We start from the raw sequence: 26,350 nt of genomic DNA, 5'->3' as shown, positions 1-26,350 counted from the left end.
AGAGATTGACAAGCAAGAAAATCTGTGAGATAGAGAAACTAGGGAAAGAGACAGCAGCCAGGCACAGAGAAAAAGAGAAACCAGCAACAGCCTGAAACATAGAGACACACGTAGAAACAGAGACAGAAAGAAAATCAGAAGCACACAGAAACACACTGGGAACTATGGAGAAGTGTCGGGGAGGGGGGGGGGGAATAGGAAGAAACAAAAAAAAGTGTTGAGACAGAGAGCCAGGGCCAGACAGAGAGCTGGAGGCAGGAGATTGAGAGACAGACAGACGGAGAGGCACAGAGGGAGATAAACACAGAGAAACACGGAGCAAGATAGACAGAGAGGTGCAGAGAAAGGGGGGCTCAGAGCCTTTCCCCACGCGGTTCTCGACCGCCCCCCAGCACGGCTCAAGTGTAGTCCCCACCTGCCGGCAGGGGGGGATCACTTTGTCCCCATCCTTTTCGGGGATGGGGCACATCCCTGGCCTGCTGGCACACGTTCCTGAGCTCCCCCAACCCACCCAGGCACACCTGGGCCCTGCCAGGAGTGGCCAGTGCCCTGTGTGCCCTCCGAGCCCACAGAACCCAGCTGTAAACTGGCCCCGGGAGCCCGAACCTCAGGCACCAACTATGGCACGTGTCCATGTAATACACACAAATCCCGCACACTGATCCGGAGAAAACAGAGTCGCTGGCTTCATACCCCATCGATGCCCACATACACACTCACCCCGGGAACTCACAGGCTGGCACACAACCCGGATATGTGTGTATACAGATGCACACAGCCCTGGGCAAACAGATGTCCAACCTCCCGGTCACAGACCCAGGTGAATATGAAGGTTCATACAGCTAGGCACACACTGCCGGGAACCCAGATTCACAGACCACCAGGACGCGTGTCCACACACCAACACAGATGCCCACGAGCAAACTGGCCCAGGCACATACCCACACAAACACAAAGGCACACACTCCTAGGAGCAAACAGAAGGCTCAGCCACAAACACATACATCCCTGCTCCTGTGTGTGCATCTCTGCGTGTCCATTCTGACTTGGATACTATGGTTTTTGGCTTGTGGAAATACTACTGCAGAGAGAAATGTCCTAATCTTGAAATTTGTTTTTAATTAGACTATTATGACGGCCAGAGGTGACACACAGATGCATGTGCCATGTGATGTAAAATAAATTTCTTCGTAAAGACTGTTGCAAATGAACTGCCCGGTTGTGTCCCTTTAGTGGTGGGGGAAAAGGGAGGAGAGGAAAGGTCTTTGGATTTTTCCCTAGAGTGCCCAGGACTTTTGTGGATAGAGCCCCAGGCCAGCCCAGAGCTCCTGGGAAACAACACAGCATACACACGGCCACATCTCCCCTTAAGCACATTTGCAACCCCACCCAGGCCCAACAGCCCCACCTGGCCCCCAGACTGTCCACTGCCACCATCCCCCTGGGGCATCTGCGTCCTGAACTGCTCACACTTTGGGAGTCCTGGCTTCCCCCGGTGCATCTCAGACACAAGCGAAACTCCTGCCAGATGTGCCCACTCCCCAAACAGAGGTGCTGGCGCACACACGGCCACATGCCCAAGTGGCTGTCTCCAATCTGATCATGTCTCCCCCTGGCCTGAAGCCCGCTGGCCACCAGTGCAGCCCGAATAAAGGCCCCTCTGACTACAGTCTGTCCTCACAGTTCACCCCTCTCATTCTCCAGCACACAGTGGATGCCCAGTAAACCACAGGCCACACTTTGAGGTCTGTTCGTGTTTAATCAGACAATATGCAAAGTATTTACAACCAATTCTGGATCCCCCCTCCCCCCAAGCCTGGGCCATGGAATTCGGGACCCCCAGGCCCTGCCCAGAGCCGGGGGTCCCCTAGGCCTCTGCATAGTCATCTGAAATCTACAAAACACTGTTTATTTAAAAAAAAAAAAAAAAAAAAAAAGAACAGTATTAGGACACCTTATACAAAGGGCCCCAGGCAGCCGTAAGGGGACTTGAGAGTGCGCCGGGGTAAGCAAGCCCAGATTTGACCGGGACGGACGGCAGACTTGTGTAATAAACATGTATGAAAGGAAAAGTTGAAATTTCATAGGCAGGCACCGCTTGGCCTCCTTTCCCGCTGGCAGGGCCCGGCTGGCTCGAGAGCCCCTGGCAGCGGGAATGTTATTGCTGTGATGGGGGGCTGTGAGTGAAATGTACAACATGTCTGGGCAACAGAGCGGGGGAGCATTTTTACATGTTAAATATGGACACACACGTGCACACACATAACACACATACACACACACATAGGGGCCCTGGCAAGATGCCCACAAACTGTCGGCCACCCCTTTTAAGATGGGGTACCTGAGGCCCAGGGAGGAGTCGCCACATACCCTAAGGCCAAACATGAGAGCGAGGGCCAGAGTCTCCCGACGCCCCAGGCTGGGCTCACCAAGGTTACGCCAGGCCACAGGGTCTGGAGCAGAGAAGTCGCAGAGGCCACGGCCACACGTGGAGGCAGACGCTGCAGCCCAGACAGGAAGGAGGGGGCCACCCGAGGTCACAAAGCCAGGCCTGGTGCATGGCAGTGGACACTTGAACTCGACACCCACCACCCCCCAGCATAGGAGCTCCTCTCCTACTCATGGGTTAAGGGGTGCTAACTGGGGGAGGGGAGCAGGGGCCAGGCATTGAAATGACACAGGACAAATGGGGGAAGGAGAACCTGGGGTTCCCTCCTGAGGCCAGGACCACCCAACCACGTGGATCTTGTACTTCGGTTTGATTGCCTCTGGAGCCTGGGAGCTCACTCTCTTTCATGGCTGGCTAGCTCCAAGGATGAAAAAAACACTCCCACTCTGATCGACATCTACTCCCCGACACTGGCATGGTCACCCCTCATTCAGCTGTGCCCTACGCCCGTCTCCACTCCCTCCCTCCACAACAGTCCCGCCAGTCAGGCAGCGGCAGCAAGGCTCTGTTATCTCTAACTCAGCCTCAGGCCCCTGGTCCCCTGGGCTGCCCCAGTCTGTCTATGGTGCCTCCAAGGACAATCTTGTTGGTTCCTGAGGAAGACAGAGGGAGCACCGGGTTCCAAACCCACCTCAACCCTGAACTGTTCTGTGGTCGTGGGCAAGTCACATCCCCTCTCTGGACTGTTTCCCCATGGGTGCTATGAGGGCAAGGAACTGGTGATCTCGAAGGGTCCCTTGGGTCTAAGAACAGGATTGGAGGGGGGTGCCCACCCCACCCACCATCATCAAGTCAAGCTCAGCCTCAGCTGCCCAGCCTGGGAACCACGGCAGAGGGGTCTGGACCCAGCAGCTTCCACCAACAGGTGTTTCAGAAATGGACGGCAAAGGGCAGGGTGGCGGGCAGGCCGAGGGCCAGGTGCCCATCACTCCTCTTTGGAAAGGCTCTTCGGCCAGCTCTGGAGGCAGACGTGGGGCAACGTGGAAGTGTTAAGGAGTCAACGTGAGGAGCAGACTGAGGCTGACAAAGGGTGCCCTCAGCCTGTCCTTCTTCCCGGTTCCTCCTGCTGAGACACACAGAGCTCCAGGAGGGAAGGCAGGGAGGACGCATATGGCTGGAGCAGGTGCCGGGACGCAGTCACTGTGCCAGCCTTAAACCCTGTCCTCAAGGCTGCCCCAGGCCCCAAGCCCTTCCATGCCACAAAAGAGGGAGGGGCCTCATCACTGGCAATTCAGCCCCACAGAGGGGATCGATGCGGGCAGGCAGAGGGAGGCAAGACCCTCCATCAGGGGCCACCCAGCCCAGGATCCAAGCCAAGAGGCCAGTCTGGCCCTGTAGTGTGCTCCCTATAGGTTCTCTCCAGGCTGGTACTGGGGCTCGGTGGACGTGAAGTAGTCCTCTAAGAAGGCCTGCAGGTACTCGAAGGTGGGCCGCTCTTCCGGTTCCTTCCGCCAGCACTGGCACATGAGGTCATGCAGGGACTCGGGACACTCAGGCGGGCAGGGCATCCGGTAGCCCCGCTCCACCTGGTCCAGCACCTCACGGTTGACCATCCCTGTGGGTAGAAGGAGGTATGAGGAGGCTGGCTCAGGTGAGGAAAGTGGGGCGGGGGGGAAGATGTGAGGAGGACAACCGAGAGTGCCTCCAGGCTAGGACAGAGCGGGTGTGACCGTGGGTAAGTCGCCTCCCAGGGGCTGAGAGCCCTGACCAGAGAGATTCTAAGATCAGATGCTCAACCTCTTCGTTCTACAGATGAGGAAACTGAGGCCTGGGAAGGGGTATGGCTTGCCCCAGGTCACCAGGGCAGAGGGGTTCAGGGAACAAAGATGGGCCACGAGGAGCCCTCTTACCAGGGTAGGGCACCCGTCCCTTTGTTGTGAGCTCCGTCAGCAGGATCCCAAAGGACCACACATCTGACTTGATGGTGAACCGGCCGTACAGGGCCGCTTCTGGAGCCGTCCACTTGATGGGGAATTTGGCACCTGCGGGAGGGAGAAAGTTCAGGGGAGGCTCAGCAGAACGTCATGACGGTGCCTGCAGAGGGCCCTCTGGCACCGGCCCAGGCCCTGCCCACCTTGCCGGGCGGTGTATTCATTGTCTTCGATGAGCCGAGCCAGCCCGAAGTCGGCCACTTTGCACACGAGGTTCTCTCCAACCAGAATGTTGGCAGCACGGAGGTCCCGGTGCACGTAGTTCATCCGCTCCACGTAGGCCATGCCCGAGGCGATCTGCAGGCAGAACCCAGGGGACCCGGCTCAGGCTCAGGGACCACCCCGTGCCCCCTTCCAGGTCACGAGTCACGTGCCCAGGGTGGGGAGCCAAATGCCCTGCCCTTGCCAGCCCTCAGGCAAGCGAAGTCAGCTTACAACAAACACCGTTGGCACAAAAACAGGACCAGAGTTCAGCGGGAAGAGGGAACGCGGGACAAAGGGCGAGGGCAAAGGGGAAGCACAAGACAAGATACCACCCAGGAAGCAGGGTGACGATGAAGAGGCAGGCCCCAGGTGCCCCACAGATACAGATGAGTGCCAGGTCCTGCCTGCTGTGCCGAGTCCCCTCCGAACCTCAGTTTTCTCATGTGTCAAATGGAATAAGGGCCATCCTTACCTCCCCTGATTGTGATAAGGATTAATGAGGAAATGATTGTTGAGCACCACCTACAGCAAGCAAGTACCAATGCAGGTTTGTTGAGTGACTGAACAACCTTTACAGAGAAGAAAACTGAGGTGTGAGGCCCCACAGGCATCCCTGACTCCTGACGCCCAGCTAAGGGTTCTTTCAAGCTCTGCCCAGAACCACCACTCACAGCACGTATAGGTGGTCCCCGTAGTAAATGTGGTGAGATCAGAGAGTGTGGGCGGCAGTCAAGGCAGGCTGCCTGGAGGGGGCTGAGCTAGGTGGGTCTGAGTGCTCTAGGGCCAAGGCCTTGGGAGGTGGGTGGGGCTGACTCACCTGAGCAGCCATGTCCACCAGCTGTGGCAGCCGCAGGTACTTGCCTGTCTCCCCCTTGAGAAAGTCCAGCAAACTCCCTGGACAGAGAGAAAGCAGCCCTGTCTTCCCTGAGCCAGGAAGCAGAGATCCCCACACATCCTGCCCACCTGGGCCGGCCAGCCCTGCTTCAAGCGGCACAGCAGATTTCACGCGAACCCATCTCGGAACAAAGCCTCACTCAGCATCTGTCACTCAGAAGGCAAAGCAGGACGGGAAACAGCCAAGTGTCCACCTCCAGGAGAACAGAAGCCGTGGCCCATCCCCGTACCGCACTACCACTACCCGGCAATAAAAAAAGGAACGAACTACTGACATAGGTGATAAGGGCGACGCTTGGATGTGGAAGATGAAATATGTGAACCTCTAGAATAATCAGAGCTATGGTGACAGAAGGCATATCAGTTATTGCCTGGGTTTAGGGCTGGAGGGTACCGTCTGCAAAGGAAAATAAGGGAGCTTTCCGGGGTGACGGAGATCTCCTGCATCTTGAGTGTGGTAAGGGGTACACCGTGTCCATTTGTTAAAACTCACAGAACTGGACACTTAGCATGGTGTATGTTATCGTTTGTAAATTATACCTCCCAAAAGCGGAATTTTGAAACATTTAATTAATTTAAAAATTAGGTAAAGGTCAAGCCAGGGGCTTGACCTAGAAGTGGCTCAGCTTCTATCTTGGAGGGTTGGGGGACTTTTCTTTCAGCCACATAATGGCAAATGGCTTTAGAAAACCAGCAAACTGGGGAGCCAAGATGCATTGTGGGAAATTATTAAAAACAAAATGAGAAAGGCCACCTTTGGTTTGACTTTCCATTGACACGACAAGTTGGTTCTATGCCATTCCACCTTTTAAAATGTATACTCTAGGGACGCCTGGGTGGCTCAGTCGGTTAAGCTATCGACTTCGGCCTAGGTCGCGATCTCACAGCCATGGGTTCAAGCCCCGCATCAGGCTCTGTGCTGACAGCTAGGAGCCTCGAGCCTGTTTCGGATTCTGTCTCCCTCTCTCTCTGCCCCTCCCCCGCTCACACTCTGTCTCTCTCAAAATATAAACGTTAAAAAAAAATTATTTAAATAAAAATAAAATGTACACTCTAGGGGTCGCATGGGGGGCTCAGTCAGCTGAGCATCAGACTCTTGACTTCAGCTCAGGTCATGATCCCAGGGTCGTGGGATCGAGCTCCATGCTGAGCGTGGAGCCTAAGATATTCTCATTCTTTCTCTCTCTCTCTCTCTCTCTCTCTCTCTCTCTCTCTCTCTCTCTCTCTCTCTCTCCCCCTCTGCATCTTTCCCCAGCTCACACTCTCTCTAAAAAACAAAAAAATAAGGGGTGCCTGGGTGGCTCAGTCGGTTGAGCACCCAACTTCGGCTCAGGTCGTGATCTCACAGTTCGTGCGTTTGAGCCCTGCGTCAGGCTCTGTGCTGACAGCTCGGAGCCTGGAGCCTGCTTCGGATTCTGTGTCTCCCTCTCGCTCTGCCCTCTCCCTGCTCAAGCGCTCGCTCTCCTTCTCAAAAATAAATACACATTAAAAAAAATTTTTAAATAATAATAAAATAAAATAATAAAATGTACACACTACATCTGGGGGGAAGTGAAGTGTGTCCCCTCCTGCCTAGCAAGGGACTGTCACACATCTCTGTGCTGGTCGCTCAGGCCTCACCCTTGCTCATGTACTCCGTGACAATGTAGATGGGCTCCTCAGACACCACGGCATACAGCTGCACCAATTTCTCGTGCCTTAGTTTCTTCATGACCTGGGCCTCCTGCAGAAAGGCCTCTGGAGACATTGTGCCTGGCTTCAGGGTTTTGATGGCCACCCTGGTGGTTCCATTCCAGGTCCCTGTATGGGTAGGGGTAAAGGCTGCCTCAGTGAAGGCCCCCCCTATTCCTGTACCACTGGGACCCAGGATCTGCCTGCCCGGGTACCAGTTTCAGCTCTGGCCTCCCCAGCCACGTGACAAGCCCCGCCAAGGTCCAGCCCCTTTCTGAGCCTCAGTGTCCCCACCTAGAGAATTAAATGAGATCTGAGGCGCTGGGCCAAGCCCACTATGAGGGCTCATTTAGCCGCAGCTGTCATTTTATTATTGTCTGGTTTTCAAACTGGGAGGCCTTGGGGAAGCTGTACTCTAGACCAGTGTGTTTAATCCGAGTTCTTGTCCCAGCTGGACCCAAGGGCCTTTGCTGAGTGGCCCTAGGTCCATTCCTCCCAGTCCCTGGGCCCCCATCTGAGGGCTGGGGCCCAGGCCTGTTCCCGAGGCCCTCGTGGCACAGGTCTGGGGACCTGTACCTGGCACTCCATGAGTCTACCCGGGGCAGCCGAGGCTCGTTACCACACACCCAAGCCAGGAATGAGTTCTGCAGCCACCAGAGCAGCTGATGCCAGGGATTTCTCCAGGCTTTGCTCGTGTGCCCCTTTTGTGGCTGTGCTTAGGAACTGGCTTCTCATCCCTCGCCCCTGTCCCCAGCCCAACACCTTTCCTGACTTGGCCTGACCTCCAGCCTCCAGGCCTTGGTGCCTGCAGGGCCTTCCACCCAGGAAGCCTCTCTGCTCTCCCCTGAAGGGAGGAGAGTGGAGACAGTGATGCCAGGTGAACACTCGGCTTACACGACGGCACGCGGCGAGTCCCCTGCAGAAGCCACCAGCTCACAACTGTCATGCCTGCCTCACGCCAACCGCCCTGATTCCTCCGCGTCAGCAGAAGGCAGCCTGGGTTTTTTTCAGGGCTGCTCGGTGTTTGTTTTCAAGGACAGTTTTGCCTTTACTCCAGGGTCAGACGGGAGACTGTTAACAGGCCCAGAACATGCCAGACTGCACTGCCAAGCACCCCCTGTGCGAGTTGAGGCTTCTCTTCCCACGGCGAAACGCTAATGCGTGGACGCATGCCGGGCCAGCGGTCTCTCACACCCCACAGGTGGTTCCTATCTTCCCCACCCTCCTTGCACCCCGAGGAAGACCGAGGCTCCGAGCCGAGCCACCTGTCCCAGACTGCGCGGTGGGTCTTCGGGGAATCAGGATGCCCAGCCCTGAGCAGCCCTTGGCCAAATGACGCCAGGGTCCTTAGAGGTGTGTGGTGGTGAGGGGGGCTCCACACTGAAAACGGAGCCCACTGTTCAGCAGAGGTGACTGTGACTTGCGGAGGTAAAGGGTGTGGGAGGGGGAGGGCAATGGGGCCTGGAGCTGTCCCAGGGGATGGGCATCTGCCCGGCTCTCGAGTGCAGACACCAAAGCCCCACAAGGGACGGTGATTCCCTCTGAGGGGGCGGGGGCGAGGCCTTACCCATCCACACCTCTCCGAAACAGCCCTGGCCCAGCTTGACCTCCAGCCGCAGGGACTCCCGGGGGATCTCCCAGGCGTCTTTGGCCAGGCCCTGAGTCTGTGGCTTGGACGTGGGGCACACGGTGGTGAGGCGGTGGCAGAGGCCGTCGGCATGTTCTGAGGACAGAGGCGGGGAGGTAGGGTTCAGCAGGGTGTCTGCCCTGGGGCCTCCCTGTCCCACGGTGTGTGTGTGTGTACACATACACGTGGCATGCACAAGGGACACACGGGATGCCCTCAAGGCCAGGCATCCACACCTGTGCGTTACACACCCTCATCCCCCACACAGGCCCACACTGACTCGCGCATCTGCTTGCTGAGTTATTCATTCATACGTTCATCGGACCTGAAAGGGCAGCCACCCAGGTGAGTCCCAAGGATGCAGTGCGGGACAAGTCCAGTGGAATCCTGCCCTCAGGGAGCTCACAGAGCAGGGGGAGCCCAACTTCCCCTAATCACCTCCCAGGACCAGCATGACCGAGGAGAGCAGTGTGTGCAACAGCAGGTGGGCTGGGTGGAGTCTTGGAAGGCTTCTCAGAGGAAGTGGTGCCTGAGCTTCGATCTGCAGGGGAGTGAGTGGTGGACTGAGACCACTTTGCAGGGGCAAAAGGCCCTGAGAGAGGAACAAGCCTCTGGGTGGTAGGAACTGAAAGGAGGCCAGAGGGGCTGCAGGGGAATGAACGGGGAAAGGGGGCCCCGGGTAAGGCAGGGAGGCCGGCAAGGTTTACAGCAGCCAAGGCCTCGGAGGCCACGTGGGGATCTTTATCCTGAGATTCCAAGGTAATCTCTGGAGGGTTTTAATGTGGGGGCGCAGTGTTCAGAATGAACCCTACGATGGTGGCCAAGGGGACAGAGGGGTGGCAGATGGTAGAGGGTGTCGGGGGGCCCAGCTGACAGAGAAGGAGGTGGCACAGGATGGGGAGTTGCTGGCACTCTCACGATGGGCCGCACCTGCACACAGACGCCACGGCCACAGCCACATGCACACAGGCACCCACAGAGACCCGCCCACACAAGTACACACAGACCCCATTGCCCCGGGGGAAGCTCTGAAGCCTCCGGATAATGCACACACGCCCACACCCACAACCTGAGCCCCGGTGTGTCCCGGGAGCCCTCGCTCCCTCCGCCTGCCCTGCTGCTCTCTCTCCCTCTGCTGCAGTCGGTCTAGCCGCCCCCTCCTCTCCCAGTAACCGGTTCAGACCGGTCCTAGGGCTGCAGAAACAAATGACACCGGCCTAAGCCCCCTCCCTTCCCTGCTCCCCTCCAGGCAGCCCTCCTCCCCAGCCAGCTGCAGAGAAGGAGAAAGAGGAGGGTGGGCATGGTGGGGGGAGGGGATGGGGAGGAAAGAGGAGGAAAAAGAGGGGGAGGGAGAGGCGAGGGGGAAGGGAGAGAGAAGAAAGGAAGGAGGGGCAGGAGGAAGAAGGAGGGAGGGGAGCAAGACCCCACACTCTCAGGATAACAGAAGCCCCAGCCCTTGTTGGCCCCAAAGCCCCCTCCAAAGGGTCCCCGGAGGAGGGCTGAGCCCCAGGCCCAGTGCCCACTCTGCCCCGCCCTCACTGGAGTAGTAGGCCACCAGCTGCTGCAGACTGTTGAACTGGGTGCGGGAGGTGATGTAGAAGCCACCGCTGTCCAGCTTGCGGATCTTGTAATGCTTCACATTGAGGCCCTTGGCGTTGTCGAAATCGGACACGGAGAGGCAGTAGGCGCCTGCAAGGCAGGGTCAGAGAGGAGCTGTGACCCCCTCGCCCAGCACACCCCGCCCCCAGGCCACAGCACTAAGTGCAGTTCTGTGCCTGCCCAGCACAGGTAGACAGGGAGGCCAGAGGCGCAGGCGCAGCCCCAGCCCGGGGCACAGACAGGTCCAGTCCGCCCTGTCTCTGAGCACCCAGCCCTCAGGCAGCCACCAAGGCAGGGCCAAGTGAGCAAAGGAACACCCGATCAGAGAACCTCCCCAGGCACCCTCAGCCGGGGCAAGATCTCCCAGGCCTGAGTGTATATCCCAACTGTGTGACCTGGACAAGTAAGTCGCTTGGGCCAGTCTCTGGGCCTCAGTTTCGTCCTCTGCACAATGGGGCTACTCGCAGAGATGCTGGGAAGATTGGAGACCACATATAAGAGGGCCTGGCACGTAGTAGGTGCTCAGCAAATGTTTGCTAGGAGCCAGGAATGGTCTCGTGGCTGTGTGTCCCTGGCTTAACTGCTTCCTCTCTCACAAGGGCACTCTCTATGTGGGGCACTCCCCACACCTTCCTGAAGACTCCACGATCAGGCAGGAGCGGGTGGCTGGCTAAGGTTGCAGCAGTCATGGGCAGGAGGCCATGTGCTGGGTGTGGCCTACGGGCTGACAAGGCAAAGATGGGCCAGCCCTGGTGGCCTCCTCCCTGCCTCTCTTAAGCCTGGAAAAGTTTTTGGCTGGAAAAGTTTCCTCCTGCCTAGCAGGCCTGGCTAGGAGCCTTTGTTAACCTGAGCCCAAGAGAGGCCTGGGGTAAAGGCTCCAACAGCCAGAGAAAGCCCTTTTCAGAAGGTAGGAGCCATCATGCTAGAACCCCAGCCCCCACAGCCCATGGGCTCTCTGGATAGTCCTCAGGTGGGGGTTACAATCTCCAGTGTCAAGAAGGGGAAAAGGAGACCCAGAGAGGGAAAGCAGCTGGCCTCAGGTCACCCAGCAAGTCAGGCACAGAGGACTGTAACCAGGTCTCTAAAGCCTGCAATGGGCAACCATGACTAACAGATGGCCCAGGCCACATACACATGGATGCCAGCGGCCTGAGTCTGAAGCCAGCCCTGACCACATGTGCGCACATGCAGGCATGCCCATGCCAGGTGGCCTCCTGCTCACACAGGGACACACGTCCCAGGCCCCCCAGGCACGAAGACAATCCTACAACTACCCACTCCCACCTAGGAGGACCCAGACAATTGCACCCCCACATGCACACACATGCCTGGACCCACGCATGGCGTGCCCGGCCACACAACTGCTCATAAATGCACACACACGACACGGATGCCTGCTTCCCATCTCTCGCTGAGCCCCAGGCCCACGGGACGTGGCCCAGCTTCATTTCCATGGTGATGGGTTGCCTGCCACCCACTGGCAGAGGGGCTAGAGAGAAAAGGGGTGATCTGTGTTCTCTGGCTGGGGGAGGGACAGAAGAGGCCCAGGGGCCTGGACTGCTGGGGAAGGGCATCTCTAGAAGCCCCTGGAGACGGAGAAGAGGGGCCTACTTCATTAGCACCCACCCTGGGAACAAGTCTTTTACTGTGTGACCCTTGGGCCTCCTGACAGCCTGTGCCCATACCTCATCCGAGGAACCTGAGGCCAGAGAGGCTAGATGAAATCTTCTGCTGCACCTCTGGCCACCCCAGATAACTCAGCTGTCCTCAGATGTACCTCCCTGCCTTTGATCTTACCGCTTCCTCCACCTGGAGGGCCCTTCCCACCTGACACCGGGTACCAAACTCCTATTCGCTCTACGATACGCAGCTCAAACAACGCACAAAAGACAGTTTCCATCGGCCAGCGGGAGTGGTCCTACCTTTCGTGGTCTCGCTTTCTCGCACTAGGAAGGTCCCTCTTGGGTTTTCCGCATTGAGCAGTAACCTCTCTGACTCCCGTCTGGTGATCTTGCCAAAGTACCACCTGGGACAGGAGGAAGGAGGGTGGGGTCAGTGAGCCAGGCCTCCGGCCACCCATAGTGCCTCTCTCTAGGATGCGGCCGGGGCCGTTGGCAGCCAGACCACCCACTCCAGCCCAGGAGAGAAGCTCCCAACCAGCTCCTGGCAGGCAGGAGGCCAGAGTCCATACTCACTCTTCGGCCTGGATAGAGTCAGAGGGCGCCACATAGTTGCTGGGGATGTAGCCCGTCTGTCCTGTGCTGAGTGAGTGGGCCAGCCACCAGTCACCCTCTCTAAGGAGGGGGAGAGGGAAGGAGCAAAAGAGAAGGACCCATCAGTGGTGGGCCCCGAGGCAGCAGTCTTCACAGGTGCTGTGCTGGGGTCCCCAAGGCCAAGTGAGGCACCGGCAGCCATGGGACCAGCCTGAGTTTCCGTGCTGCCAGGCCAAGCCGGCCTGGACTTCTCTCTCCCCGGCCCAGATGCCTCTTGGCCCAAGCTGACTCAGACGCACTTTGTCCAGGACTGTGACAGGACTGACCTTGGTCAGCCTGAGGCCCAAATTCACAGGGGCAGAGTCCTGGAATAGGGAGTAATCGGCTTCCCTTCATAGAGACAAAGCCATCTCAAGATGCCAAGAGCTGTCTTGGGAACGAGGGAGGGAGCTCCCTGTCTCTGGGGAGCAAGCAAGTTGTACCAGGAGACATGATTCCTGCCTAAGATAGATGTCAGGTCAGATCATCAAAGCCATCCCAAAGCCCTGAGATTTGGAAGCTGGTGAGGCCAGGCTGGAGGTAGGGGGTGGCCCCCTTTGGGGGCTTGGTGACCATCCAGGCACTAACCCTGCAAACTAGAGCAATGCTTGCCTTTGTCACATATCACCGGTCATACCTAAGGGGCTCCTTGGCTGAAAACTACGGGTTTCCTCCTGTAGCCTACCCACATATGGGGGAAACTGAGGCCAGAGGGAGCTGGGACTTGCCCAGAGTCACACAGAGTCATGTCAGAGGGGCTGAGGCGGCAGAGCCCCAATGCCCAGGGCACTTCTACACTAACTGCCCCGTGAGGAGGAGATGGGGACGGGGACAGAGGAGCTCCCTGCACGGTCGGGTCCCCTGGGCCTGGGTGGGAGTGGGGAGGGGGCGAAGTACCTTTGCAGCCATCTGAATGTGAACCAGGTCTGGCTGGAGCGGGGGTCCAGAGACACAGAGAAGAGAGGAGAAAGCGAGAGCTCAACAGGAAAGAAGAGGCAGAGATGGGGGTGGTGAGAGAGAGAGGCAGAAAGAGCGAGGAAGAGAGCAGGACAGCAGGCGGTGCGGGGGACCAGGGACAAGGCGGGGCAGCCACAGAGGCCTCACATCCAAAGCAACCAAAGGAGATGGGGAGGGGTCCAGGGGGAGTGAGGGGAGGCCAATGGGAAAGGCTGCCTGAGAAATAGGGTCCAGCCCCCTTCCATTCCCACCGTGCAGATGGAAAGACAGGCCAGAGAAGCGAAGGCCTCTGCTCAGGGTCACACAGCCAGGCCCAGGCTCCTGACTCCCAGACCAGAAGGAATCTTCCCCTACAGGGTATGGTGGGGCTCGAGACCTTGCTGAGCTTCTCTCTCCAAGGCTGCCTTTGGACCTCCCCATGACCATGACCCTTAGAAGACACACAGCAAGCAGGATGGGCTCCCCCTTCCTCATTGCCAGGGCCCAGAGAAAAAAGCCTTGCCCACAGTTACACAGTATGGACTTGAACCCAGATCGCTGGCTCCTGCTGCTTCTGAGCTGCCTCTGACCCATATTTTTCAGCCCATTTTGAAGATAGAGAAGTTGAGGCAAGGAGAAAGCAGGTTGCGAGAGCTCTCCAAAGACTGGTCAGAATACAGGTGAGCACCCAGACCTGGGGGCTCAGTGGGGTGGGTTGAGGCTGAACCAGAGGGTACAGGGTGCCCTCTGGACAGCAAAGGGAGCATGACTGGGGCTGAGGGCCCACTCAGCCGTGCAACTGCTGCACGAACACTCAGGCAGAGGCACGAGCTCACATGGGGGTCTCTGCTCGAGAGGGAGGGCTCGGGAGTAAGGGGGCAAAGGCAAAACTCAAGGAAGGGCCTTGGAAGCATAGGACCACCATCCAACCCCCTGTTGTGCTAACACCCAGGGGTGTCCACATTTGTCTGTCCCATTTGATCCTCAAGGCCACCCTGTAGGGAAGGCAGGCCTCAGCCCCCAGATGAGGAATCTGTGGCTCAGAGATGTCAAGGGAGCAGCCCAAGGCCACACAGCACCCAGGCTGGAGTAACCTAGCACTTTCTGAGGCATAGAGATGGGCAGAGACTTGCCCAAAGCTACAGAGCAAGAGCTCCAGTCACAAGAAACAGCTGAAATCTTCCAGTCAAAGCCTTCATTTCACCAATGGGAAAATAAGGTACAGAGAGGGGCAGTTATTTGCCAAAAGACACACAGCAAATCGATGGCAGGGCAAGGCTGAGAACCAGGGTCCGCGTGTCCACAGCCAGACACAGAAGGCCCTCCTGGACCCCTCCTGGAGTCCAGAGGCTCAGAGGCCCTCAGGAAAGCCAGGGGAAGACAGAGGAGGAGGCAGCAGGACAGGGGGCAGGGAAATGAGCCAAGGTCTGGGTCAGAGGCTACAAAACGAGACAGATTGACAAAGCCAAAGTCTGCAAACTGGCCGGCCTCTAGGGAGCCCCTATCCAGGCACTCAGAGTGGAAGGCTGGCAAGGAGCATGTGCCCAGAGGCCAGCCGAGCAGGGCCCAGAATCAAGCGGGGGGTCAGCCTAGCTGACATTACCCAGACTTCAGCCAGCAGATCTCCCAGCTCCCTGACATCAGCCCGTATGTGAGTTCGGGGTTTCCAGTCCAGGTTTGGGGTTTCATTTAGTTCACAAGGCAGGGACGAGGGTCACCGCCATCTCACAACAGACCCAAGGCCCAACTCTGACCTGGTCCCAGCTTGAGGGGCGTCTCAGAGCTGGAGCTCCAGAGTCAGACCACTCTGGGCACCATCCAGCTCACCACCTGCAGGCTATGTGACCTTGGCCTTGCCTCAGTTTCCTCATCTGTAGGATGGGGATACTCATGCCTCCACCCAAGGATGTAACGTACCAGCACAGGGCCTGGCACACAATAGGGGCTCAATGTGCATGAGCTGTTAGCACCTCGATTTGGCTTAAAAAGGAAAAACAACTAAATCTGCATCTCTATGGCACCCCTCCCCACTATCCAAAATGTTTTTAAAAACCAAAGCAGCTAAATAAATTAATTGAATAAAATGAAAACAAAAACCAAAGGAGCTCAGTCTCAGTCTGCAATAACGATTTGCTGCGTGACTTTGGGCAAGCACCCTACCTTCTCTGGGTCTTAATTTCCTCACATAAGCAAACAAACAAATAAATAAATACATGAAAATTTCCTCATCTATTACAGTCACAGACTCTCCCTTGCAGGCAAAGTGTATAAAGCAGTCAGCAACAAGCCGGGCTTAGGGTCAACGGAGATAATTACTGCGATCATCATCCAGGCCCACCTGAGAAATGTTGATATCAAGCCCCATTTTCCTATGTCAGTGGTCTGGGAGGCTCAAACCTGCCTTGGGTAGCTACCTGGGTTGGGGGCTGGCCCCACGAAGGTCCCCACAGCTTCTCAGATGGGTCCAGTCAGCAGGGACACCAACCTCCGCCCAGACTTGGAAGTCATCTATCTGGCTGAGTAGATTTACTACATCTAGCACCTTCCCTGGGGGCCTGGTCCTTATCAGATGGATAGGAAGAAGGAAAGGAAGCGAGGGAATTACACACGTTCACTGCCCCACCCCTCATCTTCCCACGTGCGGCCAGAGGAAAAGCACTGAACCAGGAAGGAGTCCTCCAGCTGCAATGTTACATCCCATTCACTAGCTGTGTGACATCAGACAACTGACCTCGCCTCTCTGAGCCTCAGGATCCTCTTCTTGGGACCCTAAGCCTTGAGCGGGCCAAGCCGGCATGTGATCAGGAGTAAGGCAGCCTCAACCTGGGAAGAATTCTGGTTTGGACACTTATATTTAACTCACTGGGACCATCGAGACTGGTCAGATAGGCACTTTGGGGACTGCAGACAAGCCAAGGCACCCTGAGGCCTGGGCACACGCCCAGTGGGGAGAGGGCAGGGTGAGGCCGGGACAGTTGTATGAGGAGCGCAGGAAGGTGTCCCCTGCCCTGTGGTAGAAAGTGGAACTGGAGTGAGGGCTCCCCCAAAGAAGTTGCTGGAATCTGAGTGGGAGGAAGGGGCAGTTCAGGGGACGACCCAGACTCACACCCAGAAGGGCCCCGACTCCTAGAGACTCAGACACCAGGGCTGAGGGCTTGGGCCAGTCAGACCTCAGACCCCACTGGGCTTCCTCGGACCCAGGGCCACACAGCACACAGGGTTCTGGGCCCCGGGGGCCATGTGGTCTGAAGGTCCAGGAGCAGCATCTCCAGACCCTGCTGCCGTGAGGCCCCCGACCCGGGAAGCCCCGGCCAAACCCTGTCAAGAGCCAGGCTTGCCCTAAAGCTCTCCCCATCCTGACACCCAGCCCAGCAAGTCCCTCATTCCTACAGGCCCGGGGGGGCAGGGCCGGAGGAGTGAACAATCATGGGCACTGAGCGATAACGGGAGAAGGACACGCGAGGTTGTCCCTGGGCGGCTATGAGACCTGAACACCTCCAATTTAGGTGGCCCATCTGTCACCAACCCCCTTATCCCTCCCCTTCCTCTAGTACCAGCCCCGACTCCACCGCCACCCGACTTCTCAGGCAAAGGGGTGGCTGAGCGTCGCATGCGGGAAGGGCTCCTGGTGCCCCGCCTCCAGTCACAGCGCCTCACTGCCATCCAAGGACAGGCCTGGCCCGACACCCCCAAGCCTATGTTGGAAGGCAGGACGAAGGGAGGGGAGGGGCCAGACAAAGGAAAGGGTGAGGGCCGCCCTCTGGCTGGAGGTGAAAGAGGCAGAACCAAAGTTTCCAGAGCCTTCCTTGCCACCACACCTCGGCTCAAGCTGTGGCCCCAGCCTGATGTGCCCTTCCCATCACTGGTTGAGATTCTCCCTGGTACTTCAAAGCCACCAACCTGATGCGTCCTCCCCTGCGCGGGCCCTTCCCTCCTCCTGGCTCGCCTGCACCCTACTGAGTCCTCCTGCAAGGGCCGTGGGTGGGAGGGCCTGCCCCCCCCCCACCCCTCTGCCACCACTAGCTGTGTGACCTGGGGCAACTCACTCCGCCTCTCGGGGCCTCAGGTTCCTCAAGTGCAAAATAAAGCCAAGAAGAGTTTCTACTTCCCAGGGCTGCGGTTGACGGTGACGTGTAAATAAAACGACGCCACTTAAAGCACTCCCACGAGACCAGGCTCGCACACAGAGCACGGTGAACCATGGCTGTTTGATTACTGCTGGTTCAGCTTGCTCAGCGACACCAGCAAGGCACCCCCGCCACGCCAAGCAACAGGTGATGTGGGGACCCACGAAGGCGGCAGACCTGCGAGCAGGTCTGGTCTGGGGGAGGCAGAGGCAAACAGCTGGAGCCACACGGGGACTGGGGCGCACTAGGACTCTGACACGCAAGGCGGGGGGAAAGGTTGGGAGAGGCCCCTCCACCCCCAGGGAGAGCGGCGCGAGGAGGGGAGAGTGCCGCTGCCCGAGCTCTGATCCTGGTTTTGCTACCCGGTAGCTGTGTGACCTTGGTCAAGAGCCTTCACGTCTCTGAGCCTCAGTTTCCTCATTTGCAAAAGGGAGACAGCCCCTCCCCCGTCACTACGGCCCCGGCAGGATTGCATGGAGGAGTAAATACAAGGACATGGGTAAGAACGCCTGGCACAGCACCTGGCCCCTCTTTTCCCTCGTGCCTCACAGAGAAGGCAGTCCTGAGCTGGATCTTGAAGGGCAAATAGGAGTTTGCCAGGCAGAGACGGGAGAAAGGTGTTTCAGGCAGAGGGAACAGCATGCACAAGGGTAGGGAGGCATGAACAGGCACGACACCCCTGGAGATGGTGATGTCCAACCTCCCTAGCCGGGCCTTTGAGGCCGCTCAGGGACCAATTCTACTCTATCTTCCAGCACCTTCTTGCCTTCCCACAGCCCTGAGGGCGTCCAGCCCTGCACCCTCCTGTCAGCCACCCCTCTGAGAGGGATTGCCTCCCGGCCACTTCCAACTGCTACACAGTATCACTGTTCTTCCTCGGAGGACCTGCCTGAAGCTTCCAGTCCCCATGGTCACCACCAGAGGGGAGCACACTGCAGGGACCAAATGCCTGAGCGTACCCTGGCCCTGCCCTCTGCCTGTCACTTGGCCTGGACTGGAGTTGCGCCCCGTCCGCTGCCCCGCCCCTGGCTCCAGGAAGGCCCCTTCTCCACCCAGGCCTCACCTGGCCGGCACTGGACCCTGCATGCAGCTGGCACTCAGTGTGGGCTGACCGGTCAGGATGGAGGGTGGGCAGGTTAGCAAGAAGGTGGGTGGGGAGGAGGCAGGACGGTGAGTGAGAGCGGGATGGTAGGACCCTCCCCAGTCTCGGCCCAGGGTTAAGGTCAGGACCTGGTCACACCGGTTGGGGGTAGGGCATAAGCTGGGAAAGCTGGACGGGGACAGCCAAGGGAGCCAGAGACCACAGGCAGGGACATGCAGAGGAAGCACATGCAGACAGCAGCCCCGCCCCCCTCCACCAGCGAAGCGCCCCCCACCCAGCCCACCACCTACGAAGTGAGTACACACCTGACGTCCACCTTCCTCCTAAGGGCCAGCGAGAGAGAAGCAGAGAGAGGGAGAGCTGAGGGAGGGCTGGAGGGAGCAAGCATGAGCCAGGAATCGGGGCGGGGGGGGGGGTTCCACTGAGGATGGGGGCACAGCAGGCCCCGTCGAGGGCAGGAGTGCAGCAGGTGCTGAGCTCTGCCCCGCCCTTTGTCGGCAGTGCCTGAAGGAGCAACCTCCTGCCCCCCCTGGGAAGCTCCCCACCCCTCACTCCTGGGCATATGGCCCCAAACCTGCGCCCACCCCCGGTGTACTCCTGATGGGGAAAGGAGAGCAGGAAAGAGGAGAAGAACGCCCCCCACCTCATAGTTACAGCCCCTTCGACCCCTCACTAGTTCATTCCCCACCTGCTCCTGCTCCTGCTCCCTTGCCCACAGGGGCCCCAGAGCCAGCTTGGCCCTAGGATGCCCCCCTCCAAGGCTGGGACCTCTGGAGGTGAACCAGACATCCACACCCCATCCCACTGTCTCATCCCATGCCCAGTCATAACCCTCTCACACTGAGTGCCCGGTACAGGTCCCCTGCCTCTCCCTATTTGGGCCTCTCCCCATGCAGCTAGACATTCTGGCTCAGCCGGCTGCCCCAGGCCCTCCAGCCCCAGGTCCCTCAAGAGGGCACCTCTGGGGGTCCAGCCTCCAGCTTTAGGCCCTGTTTTCTGCAGTACTGGGTCGTGCCCTGATCATATGTTCTCTGTGAGGTCTGGGGCGCTGTGCTCTACGGAGTTACTGAGCCCAGATCCCTGCCCTGGGAGCCATCCCAGAGCCCTGACCACCACCTGTCTCCTCTCCCATAGCCCCAGGACGGTTCCCTGGACCTCGGCTGGCCTTGACACTAGCCATGCCTGCTGCCCATCGCACTGCCCCTGGCTTTGAGGCGCTCAGAAGTGGCTCTGGCCCAAGACCAGGTCCCAGGGATAGGGCCCCAAGGGATGATGGGGAAGGGGGTCACTCACGTGTTGTTGACAATCTGGAGCCGCTCCCCTTTCTTGAAGGACAGGTCAGTCTCTGTCCGAGACTCATAGTCATAGAGGGCCACAAAGGTGGTCACTCCACCTGCAGAGAGGGGTGGGACGTGTCAGAACGGCCAGGGCCACAGCCTGAAAGAGGGGTGAACAGGAGGGCCCTGGGCGGGATGGAGGTTGGTTTCCCACAACCATCTGGGCCCAGCCTGGAGACGCGGTCACCTTCAGAGAGGGGTGGGCCTGCAGCGTGTCCACTGCGTGCGTGCGTCTGGGAGCCCCTGCGAGGGCGTGTAGGAGGCACGTGCGTCTCTCCACATATGAATGTGCCCACCGGGCTCTAGGTGATTCTGAGGGCTGGCTTCTATCCAGTGCCCATCTTCCCCGTAGCCCCAGAGGCCCCCAAAGCAGACATCTTTGTGTTGTTCCCAGAGCCTGGCACACAGTAGGTGCTCAGTAAGCAACCGTGGGTAAATGAACCAGTGAATGAGGGAAACTGCACCCAGCTAGGCTGCTCGGCTTCTCTCTGTGTGACTCTTGGTGCTTCTATGTGTCTGGGGAGATCTCGGCTCCAGGTGGTGTCCCCTCATTAGAGGTCCTCTCTGTCCCCCGTTTGAACCACAACCTTCACCCCGCACATTCCCCCAAGAGCCCCTGTCTACCCTTTTTGTTCCTTCAGAGAGGCACCACCTTCTAACACCCTACCCAGTTTACATGCCTTGTTCTGTTCTTCTCCTCCATCGGGGTTTGTCTCTTCTACATACCATTGTGTCCCCAGCCCCAGAAGAGCCCAGCACACAGGAGGGACACCAAAAATGAACGGGCCCTTTTGTGGGTCTGTCTCACTTGGGCAGGTGTCCACGGCATCCGTGAGTGTCCCTGCGTGTCCTCACTGCGTGTCTGTGCATTTGTGCGTCTGTGAGCCTGTGGGTATCTGTGATGACGCTCCTAGCCCAGCACGTGTGTGTTTCCCGTGTGTGTCTTTGAGGGGCTTCGGACTGCGTGTGTGTGTGTGTGTGTGTGTGTGTGTGTGTGTCTTAATTCGGGATGCTGAGGTTATTTGTGTATGTGTGTTTCCATTTGTGTGCATCTATGTTAGGTGTGTGTCTGCGCACGTCCACGTGTCCCTGCGTGTGTCTTTATGTGCACGGTACCTTCTAGTATCTCTGATGGTGTCTCTAACTCAGCCTGTTTAAGTGTCTGCACAGATATCTTGGAGTGAGTTGCTGGCTGTGTGTGGCTCTGAGTATGTCAAGGTAAGAATGTAAGTATTTATGTGAATGTCTTGTGTGTGTGTGCGCGTGTGCGTGTGCGCATGTGCGTGTGTGTGTGTCTGGGACCATACAGGCATCTCTCTCTTAAGCATCGCTTGCCTGGAGCTGCCATACCCCAAAAAGGCCAGCAGAGGGCGCAGGGGTGCATCTCGGCATTGGGCTGGGCGCCTGAGGACCAGAGCTCCCTTTGTCCCTCCTAACCTGCTCTTGCCCCCTCTGCCACCCAAGACCTCCTGTTCTGACCCATCTCTGGGCCGACCAGAGTCAAAAACAAAGCCTCAGACCTGGTCCCTGTACTGTCCTGGGCAAACAGCCCCCTGGCTCTCTGGCCTCAGTTCCCGCCTACAGTCCCACATCTCTAGACCCCTTTATACTCTGCATTGGATTCACCCTCAAAGGCAATGGGATGTGTACCACACTTTCCGGTTTATAAAGCCCTTCCCCACCCACAGCCTCCAGGAAACTCCCTACAGTCCCCAAACCCGAGAAACCCACAGCCTCTGCCCCGACGGTGAGAGGCCCGGCGCACAGGCACCCACACTCCCAGGCCCACTGACCCGCCAGTGGCCCCGCCCTCTGCGGGGAGGTGACTGTGTCCGAGGAGTTGAAGCCCCCGAACAGCTTGGGCTCAGCAGCGGCAGAGGGGAAGGCCGTACTGGGGCCTCGGTGGCCATCAGCGGAGGCTGGCTTGCTGGGTGTCTGTGAGGTGGGGAAGGCACCCCCACCACCACCGTGGGTGTTCTCAGCAGGCTCCAGGCTGCGGCGCCGTTGGCTAGCATCCTTGGGCTTGCTCTTGTTGCTGCCCATGGTCCTGGCTGGGGATGAGAAAGCACCCTGGAGGTGAAGGGCTCTGGGGGCAGGCAGGGCTGCTGGGCCTAGGCCCTTTAGACAGCATCTACCCTCACCCATTCTACAGATGAGGAAACTGAGCCCCAAAGAAGGGTACTAGCCTCTTTGGGTAAGTTAGACTTTCAGAGCCTCAGTTTCTAAATCTGTAAAATGGGAATGATGACGAAACCCATAAACGGCTTCCTTGGTATGAGGCCAAGCAGCAATGAAATGACTTATAATCAGAAGCCCTAACCTCCCCACCTTCCCCTGAGTCAGTTTCTGTCTGTCATGGGCAGGGACAATCTGAGTCATGTCTATATCCGAGGCACACAGCACATAGGAGAGGGCTCACCGAGGGTCTGCTGAGCAAATACATGACTGACTAAAATTGTCTAACAGCAGATGGTAAGGTGCTAAGATATACAACCAAGGCAGAGATATAGCAGGAGGCTGGAAGGAGAGATGTCTGGGAGCTCACCCCAGCCACAGGGCCTTTGCACATGCTGTTTCCTCTGCCTGGATGCTCTTCCCTGACCACTTCACCAGAATAACTCAGGCCTCCTTCAGTCCTCAGCTTAAAAGTCACCCCCCTTGGGAAGTTTTCTCTAAATCCCTTCTGGCCTAAGTCCTCCTGGCTTTTGTACCTCTCCTTGATAACATGGTATCCAGAAAAAAAAACAAGCTGAAAACTTCCCAATGATGCCCACAGCCTCGCCACCCTCTTTTGCCTCCTACCTCCCAACACACAGATCCTGGCCGGCCTCAGCTCCCAGTGAGCCTGGTCTTCCCACCCATCGTGGCCACGCCCCCTCCTCCCTCACCTTGGCAGCCCTGGTGGGTCACCACCTCACCCGGTGGAAGGCAGGGGCTGTCCCAGAGGATCTGGGAAGCAGCCTGAGGTCTCAGCACGAACACCAGGTGTGGAGTCAGGGGGCTCGGACGAGAGGCTCTGCTCCACTTCTCCCGCTATGTGACCCTAAGCAACTCACTTCCCCTCTTTGGGCCTCAGCGTCTTCATCTGCAAAACAGGGATAAAGCAGACTTTTCAGGGCTGTTGTGAGGACACGATTAGAAAGAGAAATCACCACGGCTCTGGCTCTTGGGTCACAATTTATCAGGCTCTGACTGAAAGTTCCAACGTTAAGGGCTTCCCAGACCTGAAACAGCCTTTGGCCTTCCCAAAGCATCTTATGAGCACGAGCAGGGCAGGGTTTGGCACGGTGGTTAAGGATGGGCTCTGGAGCCAGACTCCCCAGACTCAGATCCCACCTTTGCCCCTAATCGGCCGTGTGACCTCAGGCAAGTGACTTAACCTCTCTGGGCCCTGTTTCTTCATCTGGAAACAACGGGGTCATCCAGCTCCGTGGCAACCGAACGCGACAAGTATGCTCCTGCCGGGGACATAGCAGGTCACCCTGCCACATCAGCTCTTACCGATATCGTGCGATTCTGGACACACCGACAAGGTGGGTTCTGAATATTCTCCAGGGAATGCGGCAGTCCCTGCAATCAGTCCAGAATTTCCTCTGGGAACCCACGGATGGGGAAAAGTGCTCTTGACTGGCCAAGGCCTTAGGCAAGACGGCTGGCCCTGAGCAAGCCCAGGTCTGAACGCTCTCCTCCCTGTGTGAACCTCAGCCAGCTCCTGCACCCCCTGGGCCTCGGGCTGACTGGCCACATGAGGTGGGCGTGGCCTGCCTGCTCCCGGGGGACATCCAGATCAGAGAATGTGAGGCTGGGGAGGCCCTGAGGAGATCTGCTCAATAGCCCAAGGGATCATCACCTGGGCCTCCTGAGGGACAGGCCAACAGGCCTGGGGACAAAGAAGACCAATTTCTATGGCAACCCAGTCCACTTCGGTCACATCAGCACTCATAGAGCTGGTGTCCCGTGGGCCCCACTGACCCAGTTACCCACAGCCCGGGCTTGCTGGAGGCCAGGCCCCGCCCACTGCACTCCCTACCAAATGGCTCCCTGATATAGCGTTCACAGCGCCGACTGAGCAGCAGGGGCTATGCTAGTCTACAGAGGGACACAGAGATGACCTGGCCAGGCCTGTGTCAGAGGATGTTTGTTTGTGGGACTTTCAGGGGAAATAAAAGTTATAAAAATATATTTTTTAAATATAATTTTTTTTTTTTTTTAAATAGAGCACTTTCTAGGAGCCTGAACTTTCTTCAGAATGAACTAAACGGTGAAGGGTGAGCCCCCTGTCCCTGGAGGTAATCAAGGACAGGAGAAAGAGTAATTGGTCAATGTGCTGTGGAGAAAGAGGGAGAGCCAGGCCTGGACCAGGGCCAGCACTCTCCTGGCACCAAGAAAATGCACGTGCCCTCTTGGGAGGGTACAAGGAGAAGAAAAGACAGCTCCTGACCAGGAGAAAAGACAGCTCTTATACTGACCAAGACCACTCCTCCCAGGGCAGGAGAAAAAGTACAAGAGGGCCTTCAAAACCAGCTACGGTGGCCTGGCCTCTGTTTGCAATGTTTGTTGGTTTGTGGAGTTTCTGTTCTATTTGCTTTGTTGGTCTTTGTGGTTAAATCTGATTATACAAGTAACACGTGTTTGTGGACAGGCAGGCGTGTGGAAGTTAAGAGCTAGAGTACTAGAGTGTTTGAATCCCAGCCCTACCATCCCAGCATGGGACCGGGGCCTCAGTTTCCTCCTCTGGCAGTCAGGAAGAAAAACAGTGCCCACATGACAGGGCTCTTGAGAGAGTCAGCGAGGAAAGCACACAGCACATGCTCAGGACAGAGCGGCACTTTGCCAGCCTTGCCCCTAGAAGACAATCGCCTGGGCGTGACACTGTGTTTCCTTCAGGCATCATGGGAATGTATGACTGTAAACAAAATTGGGCTCCATCTAGTGCCCTTGTCTAAGCTCCCTGCGGGCAGGACTGGGTCATATCCATCTGCACCTGCCCCGAGGCCAGGACAGACCTGGTACCTACTAATTGTTCTGGAAATATGTGCAGAACAGACAAAAGACTAAATGAGCATAGACATGGTTTGCATCCTGCTTTGTTCCTGTCATGTCATGTTGTGGAGACCAAGTATCGTTCCCGGATATTCAAAAACTCCCAGGGCCTGGACCTTAGGCCCTGCTCCAAGCAGTTTGCAAATACTCATTCATGAAATCCTCATGATAATCTAGAAGGCAGATACTAATAGTTTTCCTATTTTACCGAGGAAGAAACTGAGGCACAGAGAGATTGAGGAACTTATCTGAGGTCACACGGCGAGGGGGAAAGGGGACAGGGAATCACACTGGACAGGCAGGAATCAGGGGCTTGCTCATGGGGTCTACTGGGGGAACTCGTGGCCCCACCTCCTTGCCCTCGGGACCTCTCTCACGTGGAATAGTCAGATGCCCTTGGTGGATGGGGCACGAGCAGATAAGGCAGCTCCCTTCCCAGAGAAAGCCAGAGGTTTCTGGCTTCAACAAAGCAGAATGTGCTCAAGGAAGGACAGGCACATTTAGGGTGGGGTCTAGTCCCCTGCAGGGCTGCTGCCAGGGGCTATGTGACCTCAGGAGACACCACCCTCCCAGACCCCGGGGCTCCTTTCTTGAGGCAGGATGCTGCCTCAGGGCCTTTTGGTTCTGGGGCCCAAACGCCAAGTCACCATGAGTTGCCCATTCTAGAGGAGCCAACCCCACATCTCTTCCGCCACTTGCACACTCTGAGATACAGATAGACCCTTGTGGGGCCAAGGGGAAGTGGCGAGGCCTCCGTACTGGGAGGTGCCTGAGGTTCCCAGAGGAAGAGGCCCCTTTCCTCTGGGGAGCCGCTCCTAACCTCAGCCTCCTGACCACAGTCTCCAGACTGAGGGCTTGTGCACGGGAGGTGCCGGGAAGCAGGCCTGCAATGCTTGCCCCTCTCTGCCCCAGCCCTTCGTGCCCCAGGGGCCCCGGGCTGACTTGGCGTCTCCCCTCAAGGCTGTAGCCCCAGCCCCGTGTCACCTGTCACCGTCTCCGCTCTGGCTCTCCCACCTCCCCAAATCTTCCTCAAATGTATGCCTCCCCCAACCCTCTCTCCATTCCCTCAGCCAGGCACCTGGGCCTGGATGCAGGAGTCTGGCCCTCCTTGCACCCTCCTCCCTGTAGCCAGAGGCGTCCCTGTAAACCGCACAGACAGCGGGGGCCTCCTCTGCTTA

General features: G+C 57.7%; 1 protein-coding gene across 4 annotated transcripts in view; it reads right to left on the bottom strand.

The window, feature by feature from the left end:
* Nucleotides 1–1,739: 1,739 nt before the first annotated feature.
* Nucleotides 1,740–26,350, bottom strand: part of SRC (SRC proto-oncogene, non-receptor tyrosine kinase) — a 60,189-nt gene continuing 35,578 nt past the window's right edge. For 2 of the 4 annotated variants that reach the window (XM_058685555.1, XM_058685554.1), the window contains exons 3-16: nucleotides 23,018–23,214; nucleotides 21,923–22,180; nucleotides 20,086–20,185; nucleotides 19,098–19,115; nucleotides 13,525–13,557; nucleotides 12,571–12,669; nucleotides 12,298–12,401; nucleotides 10,316–10,465; nucleotides 8,717–8,872; nucleotides 7,099–7,278; nucleotides 5,402–5,478; nucleotides 4,524–4,677; nucleotides 4,300–4,431; nucleotides 1,740–4,004 (exon numbers count right to left, since the gene is read on the bottom strand). In XM_058685555.1, coding sequence (XP_058541538.1) covers nucleotides 3,796–4,004; nucleotides 4,300–4,431; nucleotides 4,524–4,677; nucleotides 5,402–5,478; nucleotides 7,099–7,278; nucleotides 8,717–8,872; nucleotides 10,316–10,465; nucleotides 12,298–12,401; nucleotides 12,571–12,669; nucleotides 13,525–13,557; nucleotides 19,098–19,115; nucleotides 20,086–20,185; nucleotides 21,923–22,172 — 1,662 coding nt within the window. In that variant the 5' untranslated portion in view covers nucleotides 22,173–22,180; nucleotides 23,018–23,214 and the 3' untranslated portion in view covers nucleotides 1,740–3,795. The remainder of the gene's footprint in view (nucleotides 4,005–4,299; nucleotides 4,432–4,523; nucleotides 4,678–5,401; nucleotides 5,479–7,098; nucleotides 7,279–8,716; nucleotides 8,873–10,315; nucleotides 10,466–12,297; nucleotides 12,402–12,570; nucleotides 12,670–13,524; nucleotides 13,558–19,097; nucleotides 19,116–20,085; nucleotides 20,186–21,922; nucleotides 22,181–23,017; nucleotides 23,215–26,350) is intronic. The other 2 variants (XM_058685556.1, XM_058685557.1) reach the window with 2 other exon arrangements.

This window comes from Neofelis nebulosa, chromosome 9 (genome assembly GCF_028018385.1).
Source record: "Neofelis nebulosa isolate mNeoNeb1 chromosome 9, mNeoNeb1.pri, whole genome shotgun sequence".
NCBI lineage: Eukaryota > Metazoa > Chordata > Mammalia > Carnivora > Felidae > Neofelis > Neofelis nebulosa.
Note: the sequence above shows the minus strand (reverse complement) of the source record. Positions and strands in the feature narration are given on the sequence as shown.